Below are 23968 nucleotides of genomic sequence, written 5' to 3'. Positions count from 1 at the left end.
ACCATAAGCAGTTTGTGTTTTTTCATTATAATATATACAACGGAAATGCCGTTGAATATAACGTTAGTAGCCTTTAGCTCTATAACTAGCTTGCCAGAAAATAGATGATACGAAATATGCGATAAAGCTTATATTCACGGCGCTATAAAATGACAACCTACCGATGGATTTTTTTCTTCTTTAAGCCATTTTGAAGGGACGGTTTATGCACTCAAGTGACAATGAGAATGGACAGATAGCAATACTATAAAGCATAGATATAGCTGTTACAAAACCCACATGTTTGTTTACATTCCCCGGTCCTCTAGCCACTAATTAGACGGTGCCGAACGGTCGTCAAAGTGTTAATGGTCGGCGTACAACCTAATTTACACAAATAATAATTCATACCATTATACAAGAAACACACAATCCACAGTTAAACAAGAACAAATTTAATAAGAATAAAGAATAAAAGAGAAAAAAAAGATCTCACTATTCAGATCACATTTGATTTTCATACTGACTAAATATATTTTTTTTAGTTTTTTTTTTATTATTGATAAACACTATTACATCCCTTAAGCTCGCTATGGAGAGAATTCCACAACTTTACACCAATAACTGAAGGACACATCTGTTTAAGTGTAGTACGTGCAAACTGATGTTTAAAATTGTATTTTCTCCTACTAAACTCACTTTCTAAATGAAAAAGATTTTGTAGTTTTTCTGGCAGTGTATTATTTCTTGCCCTAAACATAATTAACATTGTTTGAAACTTAACCATGTCTTCAAGTTTAATTATTCTAGATTTAATAAATAATGTATTCGTGTGTTCTCGATAACTCACTGTGTGATTCTTACAGCCCTCTTCTGTAGTATATATAATGGTTTTATGTTGGTCCCATAAGTATTCCCCCATACTTCAACACAATAACTGATATAAGGTGAGATGAGTGAACAGTAGTGTTCTCATTGCCTCATACTCTAACACATCCTTTACTTTATTCATAACAAAAATACTCTTGGACATCTTTTTTTTAACGTGTGCTATGTGCGATTTCCATGTTAATTTATCATCCATAATCACACCAAGAAAACAACATTCATTAACTCTCTATATCAACTCCATCTATTGTCAGTACTATATTTTCATCTAGTTTTCGATTGCCAAAAATCATAAATTTAGTTTTTCAGATTCAGTGATAGCTTATTTACATCAAACCATTTCTTTAGCTTTGTCATTTCATACACAATATATTCAGCTAGTTCCTTTAAATTATTTCCAGAGCAAAAAAAATTGGTATCATCAGCAAACAAGACAAACTGTAATAGTTTTGAAACATCACAAATATCATTAATATATAAAAGAACGAGTTTGGGCCCCAAAACCGAACCTTGCGGTACCCCACATTCAATTTTCATGAGCTCAGATTTGACATCTGCCAACTGCACATATTGTTGCCTATTGTGGAGATAACTACTCAACCATTCTAGAACAATTCCTCTCACACCATATGAGCGTAATTTAGAAATTAGAATATTATGATCTAAGGTATCAAATGCCTTTTTTAAATCAATAAACACCCCTATTGTTAATTTCGTTTTATCTGTTGCTGTTATTCAACTCCATCTATGGTCAGTACTATATTTTCTAGGGATGCACGATATAGATTTTTTGACACGGATATCGATACTGATAACTTTATGCTCCTCAAGCCGATAACCGATATTTATTGTATTATAATATATTTTTTTAAATGTATATATATATATATATATATTTTTTTTTTATCAAAGATTTTTTTATTTTTTTGTATTTATAAGCTCCGACGTCATCGGTACTGCTATCGGTACTCGAGAAATTATGGAGTTTTTTTTTGAGGAATTTAAACGTCGCAAACTAATCTTGTTGGCCGTTGTCTATATCTCTCCTGCCTCTGTGTCTCTGCCTGCGCGGAGCGGGCTGAGCTCTCTCCTCTCTTCCCCTCCCACACACACACACTCACTCACTCACACACACACACACACACACACACGGGTGCTGCGCTGCCGAGTACAGACAGCTCTGCTCTCATAATGGCGGACAGAACGAAACGTTCAAAAGTCTGGGTCTATTTTACTAAAGTCGATGCTGACAACGCACGTTGCCACAAGTGCAACAAGACATTTGCCAGTAATGTATAAGCGCTGGTACTTGTCAATGTGGCTGGCGGGGAGATAACGTTAGCTCCGAGTAGAGTAATGGCTGACAATCCGGAGGTAAATAAACGAACAAGAGCTTCTGATTGGTGGTAAGAAGAAGAGGTGGGTGCAAGCGTTGGGACGTAATTGGCAGATTGACTGTCTGTCTCCGAATGTAACGTGACTACGTCACAGCCAAGAAAGGGATCGCTGGATTTGTGAAAAACTCCCTATTCCTAAACCACACGCTATCAGTTTTACCACAGTACTGGCAAAACGGGAGGAGGCTATAATAAAAACAAGCGCCCTTCATCCAAATCCACCCACACCGGATTTCTTTTAACCAAAAAAATGTATTATATGTTATCGGAGCTATCAATAACGTTATCGGGTTTATCGGGATGACGTCATAATTGCTGATATCGGCCCGATAATTATCGTGCATCCCTAATATTTTCATCTAGTTTTCGAGTTCGTTTTTTTTGTCATGCATGAGAAGGAACCCACGTCTGTCACATGCTCTCATCCGTGAAGAGCACAGGGTGCCAATGGCAAATCTGCCAATCCTGGTGATCTCTGGCAAATGCCAATCTTGAAACATGCACATTGGTGGCCTGCTGGAGGTCGTTTTGTAGGGCTCTGGCAGTGCTCCTCCTGTTCCTCCTTGCACAAATGCAAAAGTAGTAAGTTTGACATTTCACTGAATCTTTTCTCCCAAGTGGATTTTCGCATGTTTTCTCGAATATTCTAATTTACTGAATCTCTTCTCACACAGATCACAATGATGTGGCTTCTCTGCTGTATGGATTTGCTGTTGAATCAGAAGATGTGTACTTGTCCTAAAACTCTTCCCACACTGGTCACAGAAGGAGGCTTCCATCCTGTGTGAAATCTCTGGTGTGATTTCAGATGACTAAAGCTCTTCACACACTAGTCGCAGGAGTAGGGCTTCTCTCCTGTGTGAATTCTCTGGTGTTTTTGCAGACTACCCAGACAACTAAAGTTCTTCCCACACTGGCCACAGGAGTAGGGCTTCTCTCCTGTGTGAATTCTCTGGTGTTTTTGCAGACTACCCAGACGACTAAAGCTCTTTCCACACTGGCCACAGGAGTAGGGCTTCTCTCCTGTGTGAATTCTCTGGTGTATTTTCAGATGCTGTTGCCGAGTAAAGCCCTGTCCACACTGGTCACAGGAGTAGGGCTTCTCTCCTGTGTGAATTCTCTGGTGTATTTTCAGACTCTGTTGCCGAGTAAAGCCCTGTCCACACTGGTCACAGGAGTAGGGCTTCTCTCCTGTGTGAATTCTCTGGTGTGTTTTCAGATGATGTTGATGCGCAAAGCCCTGTCCACACTGGTCACAGGAGTAGGGCTTCTCTCCTGTGTGAATTCTCTGGTGTATTTTCAGATACTGTTGCCGAGTAAAGCCCTGTCCACACTGGTCACAGGAGTACGGCTTCTCTCCTGTGTGAATTCTCTGGTGTAATTGCAGATGACGTTGCTGAGTAAAGCCCTGTCCACACTGGCCACAGGAGTAGGGCTTCTCTCCTGTGTGAATTCTCTGGTGTTCTTTCAGACTACTTTTACGACTAAATCTCTTTCCACACTGGTCACAGGAGTAGGGCTTCTCTCCTGTGTGAATTATCTGATGTTTTTTCAGATCAGACAGTTGACGAAAGCTCTTTTCACAGTGGTCGCAAAAGTAGGGCTTCCATCCTGTGTGAATTCTCTGGTGTGATTGCAGATTATGTTGATGACTAAAGCTCTTTCCACACTGGCCACAGGAGTAGGGCTTCTCTCCTGTGTGAATTCTCTGGTGTGATTGCAGATACTGTTGCTGAGCAAAGGCCTGTCCACACTGGCCACAGGAGTACGGCTTCTCTCCTGTGTGAATTCTCTGGTGTGATTGCAGATACTGTTGCCGAGTAAAGCCCTGTCCACACTGGTCACAGGAGTAGGGCTTCTCTCCTGTGTGAATTCTCTGGTGTGATTGCAGATACTCTTGCCGAGTAAAGCCCTGTCCACACTGGTCACAGGAGTACGGCTTCTCTCCTGTGTGAATTCTCTGGTGTGATTGCAGATTATGTTGATGACTAAAGCTCTTTCCACACTGGCCACAGGAGTAGGGCTTCTCTCCTGTGTGAATTCTCTGGTGTATTTTCAGATGCTGTTGCCGAGCAAAGCCCTGTCCACACTGGTCACAGGAGTACGGCTTCTCTCCTGTGTGAATTCTCTGGTGTTTTTTCAGATACTGTTGCTGAGCAAAGCCCTGTCCACACTGGTCACAGGAGTACGGCTTCTCTCCTGTGTGAATTCTCTGGTGTTTTTTCAGATACTGTTGCTGAGCAAAGCCCTGTCCACACTGGTCACAGGAGTACGGCTTCTCTCCTGTGTGAATTCTCTGGTGTTCTTTCAGATACTGTTGCCGAGTAAAGCTCTGTCCACACTGGTCACAGGAGTACGGCTTCTCTCCTGTGTGAATTCTCTGGTGTTCTTTCAGACTACTTTTACGACTGAATCTCTTTCCACACTGGTCACAGCAGAGACCTTTTCTTCCATCCAAGCCTCTTGGTTTCTTCCCAAGCCTGACAGGACAGCTATCTGGATGGAGATAGTGATGGAGAAGAGTGTCAGAGGAAGGAGAGAAAGATAATTGGTGATAGGAGAGAAAGATAATTGGTGATTTTATTCAGCTTTAGTTTCTATTTCTAAGAGGTTTATAATGGTATGTATCTTGGTTTTATAGTTTAAGAACAGTGTAGTCCAGAGTCATCTACAGTTATAGACTTAAACCACTTTGTTTCAAGCACCAGTTAGTCAACAGTTTCTGGAGCAGAAGTGGTTATCGTGGCTATGGTTAAGGTCAGTTTAATTTAGTCCAGGACTAAAGCCCCTTTAGTCTCAGGTTATGACAGATTTAAGTGTCACCTTATGGATAAAATATAACATCACACTATGGGAAATTTCATATACCGGTGTCTGTAACAATATATATCACGATATAGTATGTTTTCTGTAAATTGGATGAAACATTTGTCTACAAAATAACCACATAATCCATGACTACTTTTGAATAATCCTGAGTTTAAACTAAATACAAATGAAAGGCATTTTCTCTTTTTATTTGGAAGCAATGTTGAACAGAACGTGATGCTCATGTTTCTTACTACAGACCCAGAACCATGTACTGAATACCTCCAACTACGACTGAACTCCTGTACACGGCACCAACACTAGGGCTGCAACTAATCATTATTTTGTTATCGATTCATCTAAACTATAAATTTTCCAGAAAAACAACAATTGATTCTATTTCAACAATTGATTCTATTTGCTATTTAATATTTTAAAATGTTTTACTAGTATCCTTATGCCGGCCCGCCTGGCATTTAGCGTCGTCAGTCATCTGTTTTCACTCGACCCAAGTCGTGGTTATTCATTTTCATCCAATTTTACTTTATCAAGTGGATTATTGTTCATTCATCAGCCTACACTGTAAAAAAAAGTGTGTTAAGTGTAAATGCCATAGAAATACAGTAAATTACTTTTGATCAAAATATTAACCACCAGGACCAGTTTAACCTAGGATTGCTAATCAGGTGACCAAAACGTCCTCTTTTGCCCGGACGCGTCTATTCTTATCCTGACGGATTTATGCATCCACGTTCGCGTTTTGCGCTCTGATTGGCTACTGGCGTTTATGGTCGCTCCAATCGTGTGACGGCAAGTTCTTTCGCCGGTTAAGCTTAGGCACTCTTTCGAAGTTGGTTAAGGTTAGAGTTTGTCTTAGAGCAGGGCGATAGAACGCCAGCCCTGATTCCAAACTCTAACCTTAACCAACTTCGAACGAGTCGCCTAAGCTTAACCAGTGATAAACTAGGCGTTAGGTAGTTTGCTGCTGTTCGAGGCGGAAATGGGCGCGTCACGCGATTGGGCACACATGTCACATGACCAGAAACGTCAGTGGCCAATCAGATCGCACCAGAAACGTCAGTGGCCAATCAGATTCTCAGAACGCGAAAACATAAATCCGTTAGGATAAGAATAGACGCTGCCCGGACACGTCCACTATTCACACCCTGTCCGGGGCGTCCGGTGGGGTTTTCTAAATTCATGAAAATGTCCATCACATGCAAACAGAGGAAGCGGACAGATTTGATTCTGCTCACAAAGCAAAAGCGCAAGTGTACATTTTGAACTGCAGAGGGAATCCCCAATGTACCGCCCCGGTCGGGACAAGAAGCGGTGTGCAACGCTTGACCATATGTTTCCGTGTCTAATAAAGGTGCCGGAGATCTCAAAGCTCACATGGACACAGAAAAACATGAAAACGCATGATAAGACATTTTAAAAGCTGTGCGAGGCTGGGGGCAGTCAGGTGGCGTAGCGGAGATTGCGTTCGTCACCAACACCGGAGATGCTGGGTTCGCGTGTTCGAATCCAGCTCCCGGCGCTGTCACCAGCTTGGCTGGCCGTTCACACTAATACAATTGGCAGTATTAGAGGGTGGGAAAGCTGGCGGGTGGGTCCTGGGCGTTGTGGACAGCGACCCCTACAGTTCGGTCGGGGCGCCTGCTCAGCAAGGGTAGGATCTGGAGAGAGGTAGTGCGGCCTCCCACACGTTACACTCTCCCAGTGAGAATCTGCGCGGCCAGGCTGGCTGCCGGCTGGCTGCACATGCGTCGGGAGGAAAGCATGCAACAGTCTCCGGCCTCTCGGACCAACAGTAGGGGAAAGTGGGCAACAACTAGGAAGGGTGGGATGGGAGAAAAATCAAAAAAAAAAAAAAAAAAAAAAAAACTTTGCAAGGCGAGATTTTGACGGCAAAGTTGACATCATGTATGCAGAGAGAAATTTAATTATTGAAAATTATTCATATGTTTTCATAACTGAATAAGCAAACTGGGACCCTGGAACTCTGAAGCTAGAAATCTGAATGAAAAGTTGCTGTTTAACTGCGGACAGGGACAATTCTCCACTTGCACAATGTGGAGGCGGCATATCCGGTTATGTCACTGTATGCCCTGGTATGTATGTGGCAAATAATAAACCTCTTGAATCTTCAGCGTGTAGGCTTCTTCCGGTCCCATCACAATACATGGACTTTAGCAACTTTTCTCCCGTCAATTAAACAACTTTATCGTAACTTTTTTCTTTTTTAATTACTTTTAAAAATGATTTAATAAGCAAACAAGTGTTTCTCAGCGGGGTCTTTGAAGGTTTTTGGGCTGTATTTCATGTACAAAAGTGTACTGTTAGTTAGCCACATTAGCATTTAGCTCCGCAATACAACCAACAGTTTACCAGATTAACAGAAAGCGTTCACAAGTTTCCAGAATATCAAACGTGGGTCTAACAGGTGCCACGTCGATACTAATTGAGTAGGGATGCGCCAAATATTCGGCCACCGAAACATATCGGCCGAAAGTAGTTAAAAAAGGCCCTTTCGGCAAAGAACGTCAAAGAACAGGGTTACGTTCGTAACCTAACGTGTTGTTGTGATGACGTAATCAAAACGCGGCTACAAGCATGCGATACTCCCCAATATTCAGAAGTAAATTAACGTAGATGCTGTTATGCTTAACACCCAGTACTATTCACTTTACTTAATTTCTAAGATTAGATTGGATAATTTAGTCCGGAGTCTGGACTTTGAGAATTAAAAATGTACAACTCTCATTTAATACTTTGCAGGATACGCCGTTAATCTTAAACTGGTACTCAAACCAAACAAAGTTCATGCTCTTCTCTAAAGCATACCCGTCAACCCTCCAGTTTTTCCCAGCAATACCTACGTATAATAAACAAGCAAAATGAAGAGGATTTATCCATCTGGAGCAGAAAAAATATGGAGGATAATAAACTATGTTTTTATATTTTTATAACAACTGACTATCTCAATTTCTACACCTCACTGTCATGGCTCTTTTAAAAATATTCAACAGAACTATTCGGTACAGCCCTAGTGTAACTGAGGGGTACAATTCCCTGACTGTATTACTAGATATGATACTTACTACCACTACCTTTGTACTTTATATTCGGCCACCCAGTACTCGGCATAAATATATTATGATAAACACTCTCACGTAGATGAAACGGATCCAACACAAATGTACGAAGTCGAAGTATGCGTTTATTACTACACAGCAATGGTGTGTAGAGCAAGCACTTAATCACTTAATTACATTTATGAATTGAAATAGTATGCACTTTTATGGCAAAGAGTATTCGTCGGTATATCAATAGAGAATGTCCAATCTCTGATGGCGCAGGTGGTAAATATACGACCTGGAATAGTTAAGGAATAACAGCAATGATACTTTAATGATTATAAGACTGGATACACTAGGGGGGGTAATCCGGTCGCTTGTAAGACAACAGGAGTAGGAGGGGGGGGGGGTAGAGTCTGGCTGCCTCGTCCGGCCAAGGGTATCCTGGGTGAACCCACAGTTGTGCAGTTCGGTGCGCCAGCGATCCTTGGACCACAGATGAAAGCAGTTGGACTCTCTGTGAGCCGGCTCTCTCCGGTCCACGGGGGAGAGACGTGAAGCGACCTCGTCTTGCAGAGCGTCTCCTCACCTTGCGTCCTCTCCAGGGGGGGGGGTTCCAACACACGGCAGTGTCGGGGGTCTTTATCCATGGAATAATCACTGTACACAAAGCATAATCCGTGCCTGGGAAGGCGGGCTGTCGTCGGTAGAATAATCCGGTATACAGGTCCACTCGCTCGTCGGCTCTGGGGCTCCTCGGATGCAGTCTCACATGGGGTCGACCATCCTGGATAAGCAGCCAGTTCTCTGCCCGAAACGATGGGGTACTGACTACGGTAGTATTCTCACCGCACGAAGCACTATATATTAACAGACTATTATTAGCTTAATAGACTACGTCCAACTCGACGATATAGTGCCAAATATGACTATTCAAATATTAATATACACGATGTCTCAATACCGATGGTAGGCCGAACTTGGCCTTACTCCCACACGTGGCGTCGCGGGGAGGCTTTACGTCTGTGACTCTATTGGAGGGTAAGAAACTGGACTGAAAAAGGAAGTCCTACTTTAGTAGCGCAGTATATATACGCACTATGAACAAATAGTACCGTTAGTGGTGCGGTAGCCAGATTCCTACGCGGAACTAGGACTTGTTCGTACATGTTGAGCGGTACGTTTGAACTGGGTCTGGGGGGTATGGCAGCCTGGCACCAAGGTCTCGACCAATAGTAGAATGGAGACTATTATGGGATGTTCAGTAGGCTAGAATGGATATTCAATGCATATTGTACAAGGAATATACAAGGGATATCAGGGAATATTAGAGAATATACAAATACAATTAAATATATATATATAAATAAATATATATATTCGGTTTAATCTGGCCCTTCACAACACCTAGCATGTTTTGATATTGTCAATGATCTCACTTTTACTAGGTGACTAACTCAAATATGCGACCAGAAAGAAAAAAAAGGAAAATGGACATAGGGACGTTTTTTAGTCAAAGAGCAGCAGAGACAAGTGATACAGGGACACAGGTAAGGTCTTACAATGGCTTAGCAGGGCTGTACGCTAAGCTTTTTCACTAGGGGCACACTTGCCCCTAAATGAGAAATTTAGGGGCACAGAATATTTTTTAGGGGCACATTTTTAAATAACAATTTTACCATTATAGTGCAAAAAAATATGTTCCTCCTGCCTCATTACTGTGGTCCTTTTATTTAACATTTAAGTGCATTTGTTTTCAGGTTTGTATAATGAACCAACTGAGAAAGTGTGTAAATCACTAATAGAACAAAAACAACAAACTGTGTGTGTGTGCGCGCGCTTGTGTAGTGCTCCTTGAATGAGATCACCACAACACACACACACCATTGCATTAATCAGGAGGACAAGAAACTCTGCATACATTTGTTTCACAATGAAAAGTGCTTTACAAATAAAATGAATTATTATTATTGTAAATAACTAGGGCTGTCTTAAATACTTCGAAGCTTCGTTCAATGGCACAAGCTTCGAACATAAAAAAAAAAGATTCTCCTCCAAAATCTTGCGCCTCCATTCCAATGAAACGAAAGTAAGCGGTGCCTCGACTCCACCTCTCTACAACAAGCACGTGGAGATTATCGGTGTTGAAAACAACAAGGACATGTGCAGCAGACATGTCGACGAAGAAGTCATCAGACGTGTGGTTACACTTTAAAATATGCAAAGACAATGCCCAAAAAGCCGAGTGCCAGAAGAAAATGGCATATCACAACTCTACAACAACTTTGTCAAATCACCTAAAAAACGTAAGTATCGTTGTACACGACGGCGACGCCACACAAATCTATGCCAATTAATGTTTTATGTATATCCGGGACTTTTTTTACAAGAATTGAGAGGCCTACTACGGTATTTGTTATGTTACCTTTATTTTGAAAACCGTGTTGCGACGCAACCTTGTTTAAATTTGCGCTTTTGACAATGAAATGTTCAGTTCAACTTAGCTCGAAGGAAAGACTAATCAAAAAGGTTTATTTGACCCGTATGAGGCTCTTATGGTGGGACTTTGATTGTTTATAGAAGATGAATGTAATACTATGCAAAACGAGAAATAAACAGTGATTTTACCAGCAGTAAGTTGCAAGCCACTTTCATAGAGGGAACGGTGACAATTATTAGTATTATCTTATTTGCATATTGTCTCAGTATTAGATAGATAGGTTGATACTTTATTGATCCCTGGAGGGAAATTTAAGTAGACAGTATTTCACGTCCTAATAGTGGGCTACTCACGGCTGAACGTTAGAAGTGTCCGTGTCCAACTCCCCGTCAATCATCACTGCCAGATCAGACTTAATTTCACCGGCTATGGTCTCTTATCATCTCTCCACATCGGACGTGGTTGTCATAAGATGGACTGATATCCGCTCTGTTCTTCTTGCAGAGCAAAATTAGCGGCTTAAACTTATTGAAAGGAAGTTCACATTCAGTTTCGTTTAGAATGTTCGCTAGGAATTCTGGGATTTGGTGTTGGATGTAATGACTCTACCAGACAGGGACATGGTATTTAATCGCACGATAGACTACAACTACCAAGTATATAGCGTGACCCAGATTCACTTCACACGCAAATCTTTTTTTTTCACACACAGGCTATCGCTATCGGTAAATTCATTCATTGCCGACAGATTTTTTCATAGCACCGTCCGCGGCATTATGTCGCACTGTACAGCCCTGGTTGTAGACTAATGTTTTACTATTTAATTTTATTAATTTAGGAGTGAAATGCGAATGAAGAGTTGAAATCACTACTCGCAAGGTTGCTCCAAAATATTATTTACCACTCGCACGGGCCAAATTAAGGGGCAATTTGCGATAATCTCGTTGCCGAGTACAGCCCTGCTTAGTGATTATAACAGTGCAGTTAATCATTCAGTAACCCATACTTTTTGTGAACGTGTTTTTGATACTACATTCTGTTGAACACACACCTCAAAACCATACCTAATGAAAATTGGCTCAATTGCAAGAAAAATAATAGACAGTTATGATATTACATTCTGCTCAGCATAATTTGTATGCAAAATATTGTGGTTCCCTGCTTTAGTCTGTTGACAAATTTGTTTTGTTTTTCATCCACTTTTTCTCCTTATTTTCTATTTTTCTCCCATCCCAATTTCGTATTTCCAATTCTCCCCTCCCCCGTCTTGTACGTTGCTCGACTATGCCTCCCACTGGTCGGTCGTAGGGAGGATAGAAGCCTTGCATCACGTGTCCCCTCCGGTACACGAGGAGGCAGCCTGTGGCATCTTTTCACCAGACAGCGCGGACTCTGTGGCGAGGTGTAACGCATGGGAGGCTCACACTACCCCCGCTACTTCCTGTCTCTGCTGTGCAGGCGTCCCCCAACCGACCTGTAGGAGTCGCAGTCCACAGCGTCCAATCCCCACCCATCGACTTCCACCCGCTACCTCTGCCAATTGAGATAGTATGACGACTGGCCCAAGCCGGAGGCAATGTTGACACCGGGATTCGAGACCGGAGTCTCTTGCATTGGTGACGGGCGCAATCTCCCCTGCGCCATCCAGCCGCCTTCCTGTTGACACATTTCTATACTAAATGCTTTTGTAGTCCTGTGTCATACCTAAATGTCATAAGTGAACGTATATAAACAACTCACCAAAAGTGACTATCACACAACTGATTTGACCAAAAACATCCACCAAAGGGGGGGAAACACCCCCTTTACCCCCCCCCCCCTCCCTCTCTGGCAAATCTAACTTATTTTAATATCCCAATGTTGACAGCTATGCTCTAAAGGTACTGTCTGAACATTTGCATATACTGTATCTACTGTGAATGAGTATTATTGAGAGTTAAAGAATATAAATACTTCCTATTTTCCTATGCTTAGCAGAGGGAGGGTTTAAACTCAACACTTGAGTATCCATTGGTCAGTTTGAATCTATAATAGCCGACCATTTGTTTTAATTAAAATTGTTTAAATGATTTACTTTTATGTTTCTATTGTAGGAGACGGGAAATCACGACCAAAGAGAGTGAAGTTTCTTTGACCACACATCAGTGTGCATCATTTAATAGCATAACCATGGATACCACAACAAACCAAGTGAAGCGTTAATATGGCCGCTCTAGATACCCCGGATGCCCCGTGTCCTTAAAGTGACAGTGTAGGTGGATTATGTCCCGTCCAGGTAAGTGCCCATGTAAGTGCCCACTACATATGTCCCCCCAGAATTCACCCTACTAACTCACAAAACGGGTCGGTAGACGGACCTCCCGACCATAACGGCTCCGAACAACTGGAGCCGGCATATGAGCTACCGTGGGACCCCCTGGGGCCTTGCAGTGGCGGGGAGGGCAAGGGGCAAGGTGCCTAACGGGCGGTGAGGGACTCATATTTTCAAAAAGCGACCTATGGTGACGAGGTTTAACACGGGGAGGTCGCCCCCGCCGCGGGGGCTGAGCGAGTGCCACGGGGTGATCCACATCCAAGTGAGCTGGCTTAAGCCTGTCCACCGAGACATGTTCCGGTTTACCGCCAATGTCCACCACGAAGGTCTTACTTCCCGTCTGTAGGACCCGAAACGGGCCATCGTAGGGGGGTTGAAAGGACCCGCGGTGGGCATCGTGCCGTATGAACACGTATTCCGTCGCCTGGAGGCCGGGTGGAACACGAGTCTGTGGCAAACCATGCTGCGAGGTGGGGACCGGCACAAATGCCCTAGCGTTCTCCAAGTTTGAAACGCGCTGCTGGGTCGCAGACCAGGGGTCTGTGGTGTCAGGTAAAAACTCCCCGGGGACCCGCAGCGGTTGGCCATAGACCAGCTCAGCCGACGATGACTGGAGATCAGCCTTGGGGGCGGTCCTGAGACCCAACATGACCCACGGGAGCCTGTCGACCCAACTACCATCGCTAAGGGTAGCTCGGAGAGAAGCCTTCATGGACCGGTGAAACCGCTCACACAAACCGTTAGCCTGCGGGTGATAAGCGGTAGTGCGGTGCAGTCTCACGCCTAAGTTTCTGGCAATCTCGGACCAAAGCTCAGAGGTGAACTGAGGTCCGCGGTCCGACGAAAGGTCAGACGGAGCACCAAACCGGGCCACCCACGTATATATAAACGCCCGAGCCACATCAGTGGACGTTGTGGATGACAGCGGAACGGCCTCTGGCCACCGAGTGGTTCTGTCCACCATCGTGAGGAGGTATGTGAAACCATGCGATGGGGGTAATGGACCCACCAGGTCCACATTCACGTGGTCAAACCTCCTTTCGGGCACGGAGAACTGGGCCAAAGGAGCTTTAATGTGGCGGTGTACCTTAGCGCGCTGGCACATCACACAGGTCTTAACCCACCCGCTCACATCCTTTTTCAGCCCGTGCCAAATGAACTTGGCTGCCACCTGCTTTTGAGACGCCCTGTTACCGGGGTGAGAGAGACCATGTATGATGTCAAAAACATGACGTCTCCAACTGCTGGGCACCACCGGTCGCGGCCGCCCCGTGGAAACGTCGCACAGGAGTGTGCTGTTAGCCTCATTAAATGCCACATCCTCCAGCCTGAGTGCTGTGATGGCCGTCCTGTAGGCCTGAACGTCCAGGTCGGAAACCTGGTCTGAGGCCATGCGTGCATAATCCAAACCAACATGGACGGCCCCGATCAAGGCCCGAGAGAGACAGTCTGCCACTAGATTGTCCCTGCCTGCGACATGCTGAATATCCGTGGTAAACTCTGAGATATATGACAGGTGCCTCTGCTGACGGGCAGACCATGGCTCACTTACTTTAGCCATAGCAAAAGTGAGTGGCTTGTGGTCTACAAATGCCGTGAACGAACGAGCCTCCAGCAGGGAACGGAAATGCCGCACGGCCAGATAGAGGGCGAGGAGCTCCCTATCAAAAGTGCTATATTTGCACTCATTAGGACGAAGCTGTCGGCTAAAAAACGCCAGTGGCTGCCAAGCCCCACTCACCCACTGCTCGTATACCGCTCCAACAGCATAGTCTGAAGCATCAGTGGTGATGGCAACAGGGGCGTTGGGAAGTGGGTGTGCCAGCCTGGTTGCATTGGCCAGGGCGGTTTTAGTATCGACAAACGCCTTGCGTCTCTCGTCCGTCCAGTCCACCACATGTTTGGCGATTTTACCCCTGAGAGCCTCGTAAAGAGGTCGCATTAGCTGAGCAGCCCGGGGGACAAACCGATGGTAAAAATTTACCATGCCAAGGAACTCTTGCAGAGCCTTGATGGTGGGTGGCAGTGGAAAATTTGCTATGGCGTCAACCTTAGATGGGAGGGGAACTGCCCCATCTTTGGTGACGTGGTGTCCGAGGAAATCGATCCTAGACAGCCCAAACTGACATTTAGCTGGGTTAATTATGAGCCCATGCTGACAGAGTCGGTGGAAAAGGGTCCTGAGATGGGACAAGTGCTCTGCCTTGGTGGTACTGGCGACTAAGATGTCATCTAGGTAGACAAACAAAAAAGGCAGGTCCCGTAACACAGAGTCCATCAAGCGCTGGAATGTCTGTGCTGCGTTTTTAAGCCCAAATGGCATGCGCAAGAACTCAAACAAACCAAAGGGAGTAATCACCGCCGTCTTAGGGATGTCCGCTGGGTGGACCGGCACCTGGTGGTAACCTCGAACTAAATCTATTTTTGAAAATATGAGCTTCCGGGCCAGGTGGGTGGAAAAATCCTGAATATGTGGAACCGGGTATCGGTCCGGTGTGGTTACCTCGTTAAGGCGGCGGTAATCGCCACACGGGCGCCACCCGCCGGCAGCCCTGGGGACAATGTGAAGGGGTGAGGCCCATGGGCTGTCAGAACGACGGATAATACCCAGGTTCTCCATGTTGGAAAACTCTGCCTTGGCCACGGCCAGCTTGGCAGGATCTAGGCGCCGAGCCCGGGAGTAGACTGGCGCACCTGCCGTAGCGATGTGATGCTCCACACCGTGCTTACTGGTGGAGGACGAGAAAGTGGGCTGGGTAAGGACAGGGAACTCGGCTAGCAGCTGGTGAAACTCATCTGTAACAGACAACATGTTAGACAAACCCACAGGAGGCGCTGCCCCGACAGTACATTCAAATGAACAAAAGGTGGTGGCGTCGATCAATCGATTGTTCCTGACATCCACCAACAATCCATAGGCACACAGAAAATCAGCACCCAGCAGGGGCACAGACACATCAGCAGTAATGAAGTTCCAGCTAAACCGCCGCTCACCAAAACACAACTCCACTAGCCTACTGCCATACGTGCGGATCGTAGTACCATTGGCAGCTTCCATAGGGAGTCCATGCCCGTCGGCCAGGGTGTCCACCCTTGACGCAGGCAGCACGCTTCTCTGTGCCCCTGTGTCGCACATGAAACGCCTGCCTGAGATGTTGTCCCGAATAAACAGTAGCCTGCCGGCCCCACCAACGCTCATGGCCACTGTTGAGCGCCGGCCCGGGCGTTTCCCGGCCCCTTGTAAGTACATGGGGGACGGCATTGGTTAGCCCTGGCTCCATACTTGGTGTGAAAGAAACACCAGCCAGTGTCTCTCCCTCGCTGGCGAGGGGCTGCCACCGCAGCAGCGACGGTATAATCCCCATGGTGAGAGGTAGAGGGTTGGTCATGATAGAACACGGCCGTACAGTGTTGCTGCTGGCTGGCCAAAAAGAACTTATCCGCCTCCGCGGCTAACATACGGCAGTCATTTATTGTTGTGTTTGCCAAGGCGGCCCTTACCTGAGCCGGTAACTGGCGCAAGAACAGCTGTCGGAAGAGAAAATGGTTGGGCTCATGCTCTCCCATCAACGCCAGCATCCTATCCATAAGCTCAGACGGTTTACTGTCGCCCAGACCTTGCAATGAAAACAGCCGGTTAGCTCGTTCCACCTCAGACAGTTCAAAACACTTCAACAAGTGTGCCTTCAGCGTGCCATATTTGTCATGCGCCGGAGGGTTTGTGAGTAGACTCACCACTCTGGCTGCCGTGTTAGTCCCCAGCACAGCGACAACGTGATAGTACTTAGTGTCATCCTCCGTTATTTTCTTTATTGCAAACTGCGCCTCCGCCTGCACAAACCATGCAGTAGCTTGCGTTTCCCAGAACTCTGGCAATTTCAGCGCGACTGCTGCTTCCACAAACTTCAGCGCGACTGCCTGTTCCATTGTTCAATCGTCCTTGAAAGCGTCCAAGAACGTCAGGTTCACCAATGTAGGAGACGGGAAATCACGACCAAAGAGAGTGAAGTTTCTTTGACCACACATCAGTGTGCATCATTTAATAGCATAACCATGGATACCACAACAAACCAAGTGAAGCGTTAATATGGCCGCTCTAGATACCCCGGATGCCCCGTGTCCTTAAAGTGACAGTGTAGGTGGATTATGTCCCGTCCAGGTAAGTGCCCATGTAAGTGCCCACTACACTATATTATGTATTGTACCTCTCGACATCATTGTAAATGTTCTTTCGAGATTAAAGATTGAAATAGAAATTATGTGCACCATTGTGGATCGGCGGAAGTCTTTCATCTCTGTGTGTACAACTAAACACAGCCTATAGTTAGGCCTACTTCAAGGATTACCAAGGATTGGTTGGATACATTTATGTTAATTACCCATTAATTAATATTATAATAATGTTTAGTAGTTGAAGGAATTCAATTGCGATAGATAGACCTTTTTGTCATCAACATCATCACAAAGATGCACACACATTTTGGCAACAGCAGTATTGTTTTTCCACAGCCAATTTAAAGGGAATACGCCAGGTTAGTGAGCTCAAACATGGGATGGGCATTTTAATGGGTTTTAATCTCCAAATATTCTATAAAAGAAAAATTGGTTAATGGTTTAACTGATCGTTTAACAAGAAAACAAAAAGAATAGTGTGCAGCGCACTGATAATTTAGCTACTGTGATCCTCACCTTCACTCAACTAATTATCATAATTGCTACAAATTATCATAATTGTTTTCCATTTAGTCATCAAATAATATGCGACTGTGACCTCAAATCCCCAAAATAATGTCACCACTGGAACCCCCGACCCCATAAAACCCTATGAAGTGGTATTGCAAGATGGCTTATGTCAATTATTTTCCACATTTTTGGGATGCATGGAAAAGACCAGGGAGAGGGTTCCGTTTGATGATCTCCTAAAGACCCACAAATCACTCTAAAATCAATCTTAGCATAACATTTGCACAGAATGACAGAAAGTATAACCGCAAAGAACAATGATATACGGCAATGATTATTCACAAATGTGCAAGGATCTACCATGTAGCTTCGCCTTACTCACCATGGCTCTTTGCATGTTTGGGTCGGTCAACATATGCCGTTGGTGACGATCAAAGCATCAAAAAACGACCCCCCCCCCCCCCCACCCCTTCATGTATTCATGATGAAACATAATACCTATGATATAGATTTGATTTGAGAATAATAGCTGGTCCAGGCAAGAAACGGCAACAGTTATAGTATAATACACGCATAAGGCTATTCCTTAGCATTACCCCAGACCGATCTAAAAACATACTTATATGCACCACGGTATAATGCGCGAATGTATGCATGGACAAATTATTGACCGGAAGAAAGTCACTGTCAAATGACCATAGTATTGTATCCATAGCTATAATATAGAATATAGTTATAGCTCTACAAACAAGGTGATGGACTCCTATCTTTTAAAGCGTGGCAGTGCTTAGACGGGGCCCGAAAACAGCAGTCAATGAGTTAATGCTAGTAACACAATATTTATGTTGTTTTCAAGAGCCAGAAATATTGACTTTTAATGTGCAGGTATCTACTGTCAGAGTCACTGAGTATAAATATCTTGGGCCTGTGGCTCTACGGGAAATTTACATTTAAGTTCCATGTGGATAATCTTGCCTCTAAACTGCGACAGAAAATTGGTTTCCTGTACAAGAAAGTAAAAATTTTCCTCTAATTAGTAGGAAAATAATTGTTGTTCTTATCAGTTTTGGAATATGGTGATGTAATTTAGTCATGCTGCAGCATCAGCTCTTAAACCTCTGGATTCTGCATATCAGTCAGCTCTTAGCACATTGGGTGCCACGCCCCTTTGCCCAGATAACCCCTTGAGTGCCAGCGCTTTAGTCAATGGGAGGTCGGGGATATTTGCGAACGCTTAAACTATATCTTAAATTATGGGTCTAAAACAACCCTCGCTTATCAATGACTTGCTTGCAGTCAACATGTACGAAACAGATTGTTTTTTCATTGGTACATTTCCGTTTTATACCGTTTTGAATAAGAGTATAGTTTCGGAGAGTTCTAGTAATTTCAGAGAAATTCCGCGATAATAGCCCTTTAGTGGAATACACAAAACACGTCGTAATTTTTCGGCTGATTTATGAATCGTTTTCAAATAAACGCTAGATTATCGATAGTATATGTGTACTTATGGACGCTAGAGAAGCGGGCTGAAAAATCTATTATCCATGACCTGGTCAGCGCTAACGTCATACACGCACACACACACACACACAGACACGTTGTGATCGCTATGAAATAAACATCTGATTAACCCAATACTGGTAAAATAGAGTCCTTACCTCACATCAGATGTTCTGCAAAAAGATTAATCCAATTACTGATCGCCATTCCAAATATTGATTGCGTTTATTGATCCAAAGTTATAGACCGAAACACATAATCGACGCTGCTCTGAGGGTCCTCAGTCAATCTGGTAACACGATACTGCATGCCAGAGATAGGAAAACCCTGGACCGGACTTTTTTTCTGATGCACATGGCCACCCAATCCAATCCAATGATGTGCATTACCATCCGGGAGACGATAGGCGGCGGTATTTGCCCTTTTCGAGCTCAGACCCATTCACAATGATAACGTGAGGCTGGATGGATGAAAAATTAATGGATATCGCTAATAAAAGAACGCATGGCGAGGTAGGACGACTAATCTTGTCGTTAATCTTTAATCTTCCTTCCCACCTCTTGCAGAGACAAGTCGCATTTCTTTCCTCTCTCCCTAGGCCTTCAAGGCCGTTCCTACCGCCGCCTCTACTGCTCCATGGAGCCCGACGATGCTATGCTCTGTTTCGTGCCGGTGGCCGGACTATACTCAAATCAACTCTAAATGGATCTAATCAGTGGATTGCATATTTTCTTCAAGAAGCAGAATAAGGCTAACCCTCTCTGCCTATTGGGACATCATAATCGGGCTACCAACTTGAAGACGTGGTCATTTTTGGATTATCGAAGCTTTTGGACTGCAATAAGAAGATTTTGGATCAGTTTACCGCGCACAGGATCTACCAAAATGAACCGATTAAGACACTTTGACTAATAATGCATTCAGTCATTTGGACGGAGTTGTTAAAACTCACTCCACTCAAATCAATAGAGTTATATTTCACTCTATTCAAATCAAATTTAAAGTGACGTGGCTGGGATAAATTGTGCCAGTCAGCCAAAACAAATTCCTGGACCAAGGTCGAACCAGAGAGCTGTGGAGTCGAAGGCCCTCTGGGAGATAAGAGTGGCGAGCGGCTTCCCCCACCCCCAATCCCTACCTCCCCCACCCAGGACTTGGCTTGTGCACTCCCCCCCACCTCCAGTCCCCCCCCCCCCCCCCCCCTTCCTCTGCATTGGCGCTGCACTGTCGGCTGCCTCGTGTGAGGGATCACTCCCCCCCCCCCCCTACAGCCCTGTAACAACCCCAACCCACTCCCCCCTCCTTCCGTACATGGCGCTGCCTATGACGGCTGCCAGTCTGTTTGCGGTGGTGAATATGCATATGTTTGTCTCAAGGCTCTGTACCATTATTACTATCTAAAATGTAATAATTGTGTAATATTACTGTAATGAGCTGTATGTGTATGATCCAAGCGTCCTATGATCCTTATAGGAGCATAACAGGAAAAAGCATTCCATGTGAAGGTATTCTGTATTTTTGCATGTCAACTAATAAAGAAACTTGAAACTTGAAGTGTTAATGGTGACAGATACGATACTCACCATTGTGTCCTGTATGATAGGGTGGGTTGGCCTTCTCTTGCAGAAAGGCGCAAAAAACACTGGTATTTATTTATTTCGATTTTTTTAATTATTTTAGAACATTCTTTTTTTTTTACATTATTATTTCTCTTTTGTGTTTCATTTTCTGTGAATATTGCTTTTATTATGTACCGTTTACATTTGCACAATCGTCATTTCTGTAAATGAGGGAAACTTCAGAAGCTTAAGATTTTTAAATAAAGGTTGAAATGAAATATCTGCAACCCTGTTAATTGTGCTGTTGCCCGTCTTGGCTAGGACGCACTTGTAAAAGAAATGTCAAAAAGATCTCAATGTGAATTATTTTTTAAATAAGAGAGAATTTATAGCCTTACCTCCTCCTTCATTCACAGTTCCTTCAAGTCCTGGTGTTTTAATGCAGTCCACCAAGTAGACAGATAGTTCCTTTAGTTCCAACAGAGAGCGGTGACTGCAAGACGCCATCTCCTCCACTGTACTGGATATCAGTGGGGCTGTGGCCTAAAAATACCGGATAAAAAAACAGTAACAATAAGAGTCTTGCAAAGTACAACGTTCACCGTCCGCAGAGTAATTGTAGATGGACAGTTTTTTTTTATGTTAGACATGTCTTGTCACTGGTACTTGATGATGAGTCACCTTAAAGGGATAGTTCAGAGTTGTGGACATCAAGTGGTATGAAATACTATAGTAGTATAGTTGATGCAGTGCCCTCAGTTTACACACCGAGTCTCGTGGTAAGAGTTCTGACAGAAGTTTTAATCACCCACAGCAGAAAACAGCATGCCTCATTTTCTATGCTTCAAGACCCAGCATTTAATGACTACCTCACACTGAGACTAGTTCAACACATCATGTCACTCTGAAGCATTTAGTGACTACCTCACACTGAGACTAGTTCAACACATCGTCACTCTGAAGCATTTAGTGACTACCTCACACTGAGACTAGTTCAACACATCATGTCACTCTGAAGCATTTAGTGACTACCTCACACTGAGACTAGTTCCAACACATCATGTCACTCTGAAGCATAGGAAATGTTTTCTGCTGTGGATGATTACAACTTTTGCCTGCAGGATATTGTGTGGTGGAATAACACTTTTGTCTCATGACGTCGTTTGCTGCCTGTCTGAAGCTTCCCGGTTCACTCAGAACGAGGCCAGAACTCAGACCACGGTACTCTGTGAGTTAAGCTAATGGCATCGCATCAACTATACTACTAGCAAGTATTTCATACCACTTAAGAGTCCAACAATCCAAACTATCCCTTTAACTCACAAGTCAGACTCAGTGTTTGGCCATGCCAAGTTTCCCCACATGCTGGGATACTAGATGGGCCAAACAGGGTATTTAAACAGGGGAGTTTAATCAAATCACACTCTCTTGGTGTCAGATTTTAGCATTGGGGAAATCCCCCCCCCCCCCCCCAATCCCGCTACTCTGTTTTAGCCTGGCATGGCCCGATACCCGTATCAATACATCCCTGGAAGACAATCGTTCACTAGGTCAAACTTTTAATTTGTTCATAACATATTCACTTATGCTCAACCAATGTATTGAAGAGTATACTCTTTGTTTGGGTTGTAATAAGGGGGGGGGGGGGGTGGACAGATAACTGGTTTGCCAGCTAACCACTTATTTAAAATCAACCAGATATTCATAACGGTTCATTTGGAAATAATTTTGATACTGATATCAAATACATGTCATATCACATTGTAACTGGTATTGGAAAACTCAATACCATAATAATGTCAAAACTAGCAAAGAGTCTACCCAAAAAGAGTAGATTCCTGAACTCCTACAGTCTAAGGTCGCTTTCACACCTGAGCTCTTTGGTCCGCCTTAATCGAACCCTGGTTTGTTTTCCTCGGATAGTCCGGTTGGTTTTGGGTGGTGTGAAAGCTCATTCGAACTCTGGTGTGGACCAAACAAGTTAACTCCGATGTAGCTCTGTAGCCAAAATGGCCAATATGTGCCCCACTTCTATCATTGGAGTGGATGCATCAACTCTGCTTGACTCCAATGGTAGGTGTCTCCAGAAACCCTGAAGTCCTGCATCCACTAGTCAAACCTAAGACATATGTGCTGTATTTTGTTCATCCACTAGTCAAACCTAAGAAAGATATGTGATGTATTTTGTTCATCCACTAGTCAAACCTAAAAAAGAGAGAGAGAGAGAGAGAGAGAGAGAGAGAGAGAGAGAGAGACCATCCCCGTCTGAGCTGTCGTCGACAGTTGATTATGTCACACACTAGACTAGGTCACTAGGATGCGTCGTCTATACTTTCCGACCGCTCCATTATGTCAACAACACGGAGGCAGCCAGCCTGGATGGATTGCATGAAGCGATATAATTAAGAAATGAATAACCAATAAATGTGAAGTCATCTTTGAACCCCTGTTGTCAAGCGTCTTCAATATACCCCCCCCTCCTCACTAATGGTACTGGTGTTGCAGAGTCACTTTAGTTAGACACTAGTTTAGCGTTAGCTGAACGGCTAACTGGCGTTAGCCAGAGGCTACTAGCGTTAGCATGTTGAGCAATTCTATTCATGTCTCCTCGACGTCCACTGTTTGTTGATAACTGTGACGCGGCTCTCGCCTTATATGTAGTAGCGAAGCAATAGTATCTGCTGTGTGTGTGTGCAGTCACAGTGCACTGCTGACAAGTGGATGAGAGGAAATTATATCAATGCATCGGTTTTTGATGATGCAAAGACGCTACAACAAGATGCATCGCGAGTTCAGCCTGACATTTTGCCGACGCGGGGACTTATTCCACCGGTACACTTTGCCCTATCAGAGTGAGTGCTCAGTCGATTGTTCCCGCTGATCATACCTGCTGAGTGCTCACTGCTCAGCTCGCGTGAGTGGCGTCATCACACGCCTTGGATAATTTAGGAGTGAAATGCGAATCCAAGGCTTGAAAGCACTACTCGCAAGCCCGCCCCCAGATAATATTTACCAATCGCAACGGCCAATTAAAGGGGCAATTCGCGATGATATCATCGCAGTGTACAGCCCTGTATACAATGCTATATTATACAATCTCAAGCTATACTATTCTTAAAGTGATCTTTCCTTCTGTAAAGTGTCCGTAGTGTGAGCGTGTGCAGCATGAGTGTGTGTGTGCTCATGTTAAAGTGGCTGCTAGTGTGTGAGCGTGTACAGTGTGTGTGTTGTGTGTGTGCTCATGTGTGCTTGTGCGTGGAGAGTTCAGTGTTCAAGGCTCTGATGGCCTGTGGGAAGAAACTGAGCCTATGAACAGG

The 23968-nt window shown here is 44.3% G+C and overlaps 1 protein-coding gene across 1 annotated transcript in view; it reads right to left on the bottom strand.

Moving 5' to 3' along the window:
• Positions 1–516: 516 nt before the first annotated feature.
• Positions 517–23968, bottom strand: part of LOC311233958 (uncharacterized protein) — a 65968-nt gene continuing 42516 nt past the window's right edge. The window contains exons 2-3 of the mRNA XM_084321021.1: positions 21050–21194; positions 517–4760 (exon numbers count right to left, since the gene is read on the bottom strand). Of these exons, the coding sequence (XP_084177147.1) occupies positions 3094–4760; positions 21050–21194 (1812 nt within the window). The 3' untranslated portion in view covers positions 517–3093. The remainder of the gene's footprint in view (positions 4761–21049; positions 21195–23968) is intronic.

Source organism: Notolepis coatsorum, assembly GCF_963971535.1.
Source record: "Notolepis coatsorum genome assembly, chromosome: 9".
NCBI lineage: Eukaryota > Metazoa > Chordata > Actinopteri > Aulopiformes > Paralepididae > Notolepis > Notolepis coatsorum.
Note: the sequence above shows the minus strand (reverse complement) of the source record. Positions and strands in the feature narration are given on the sequence as shown.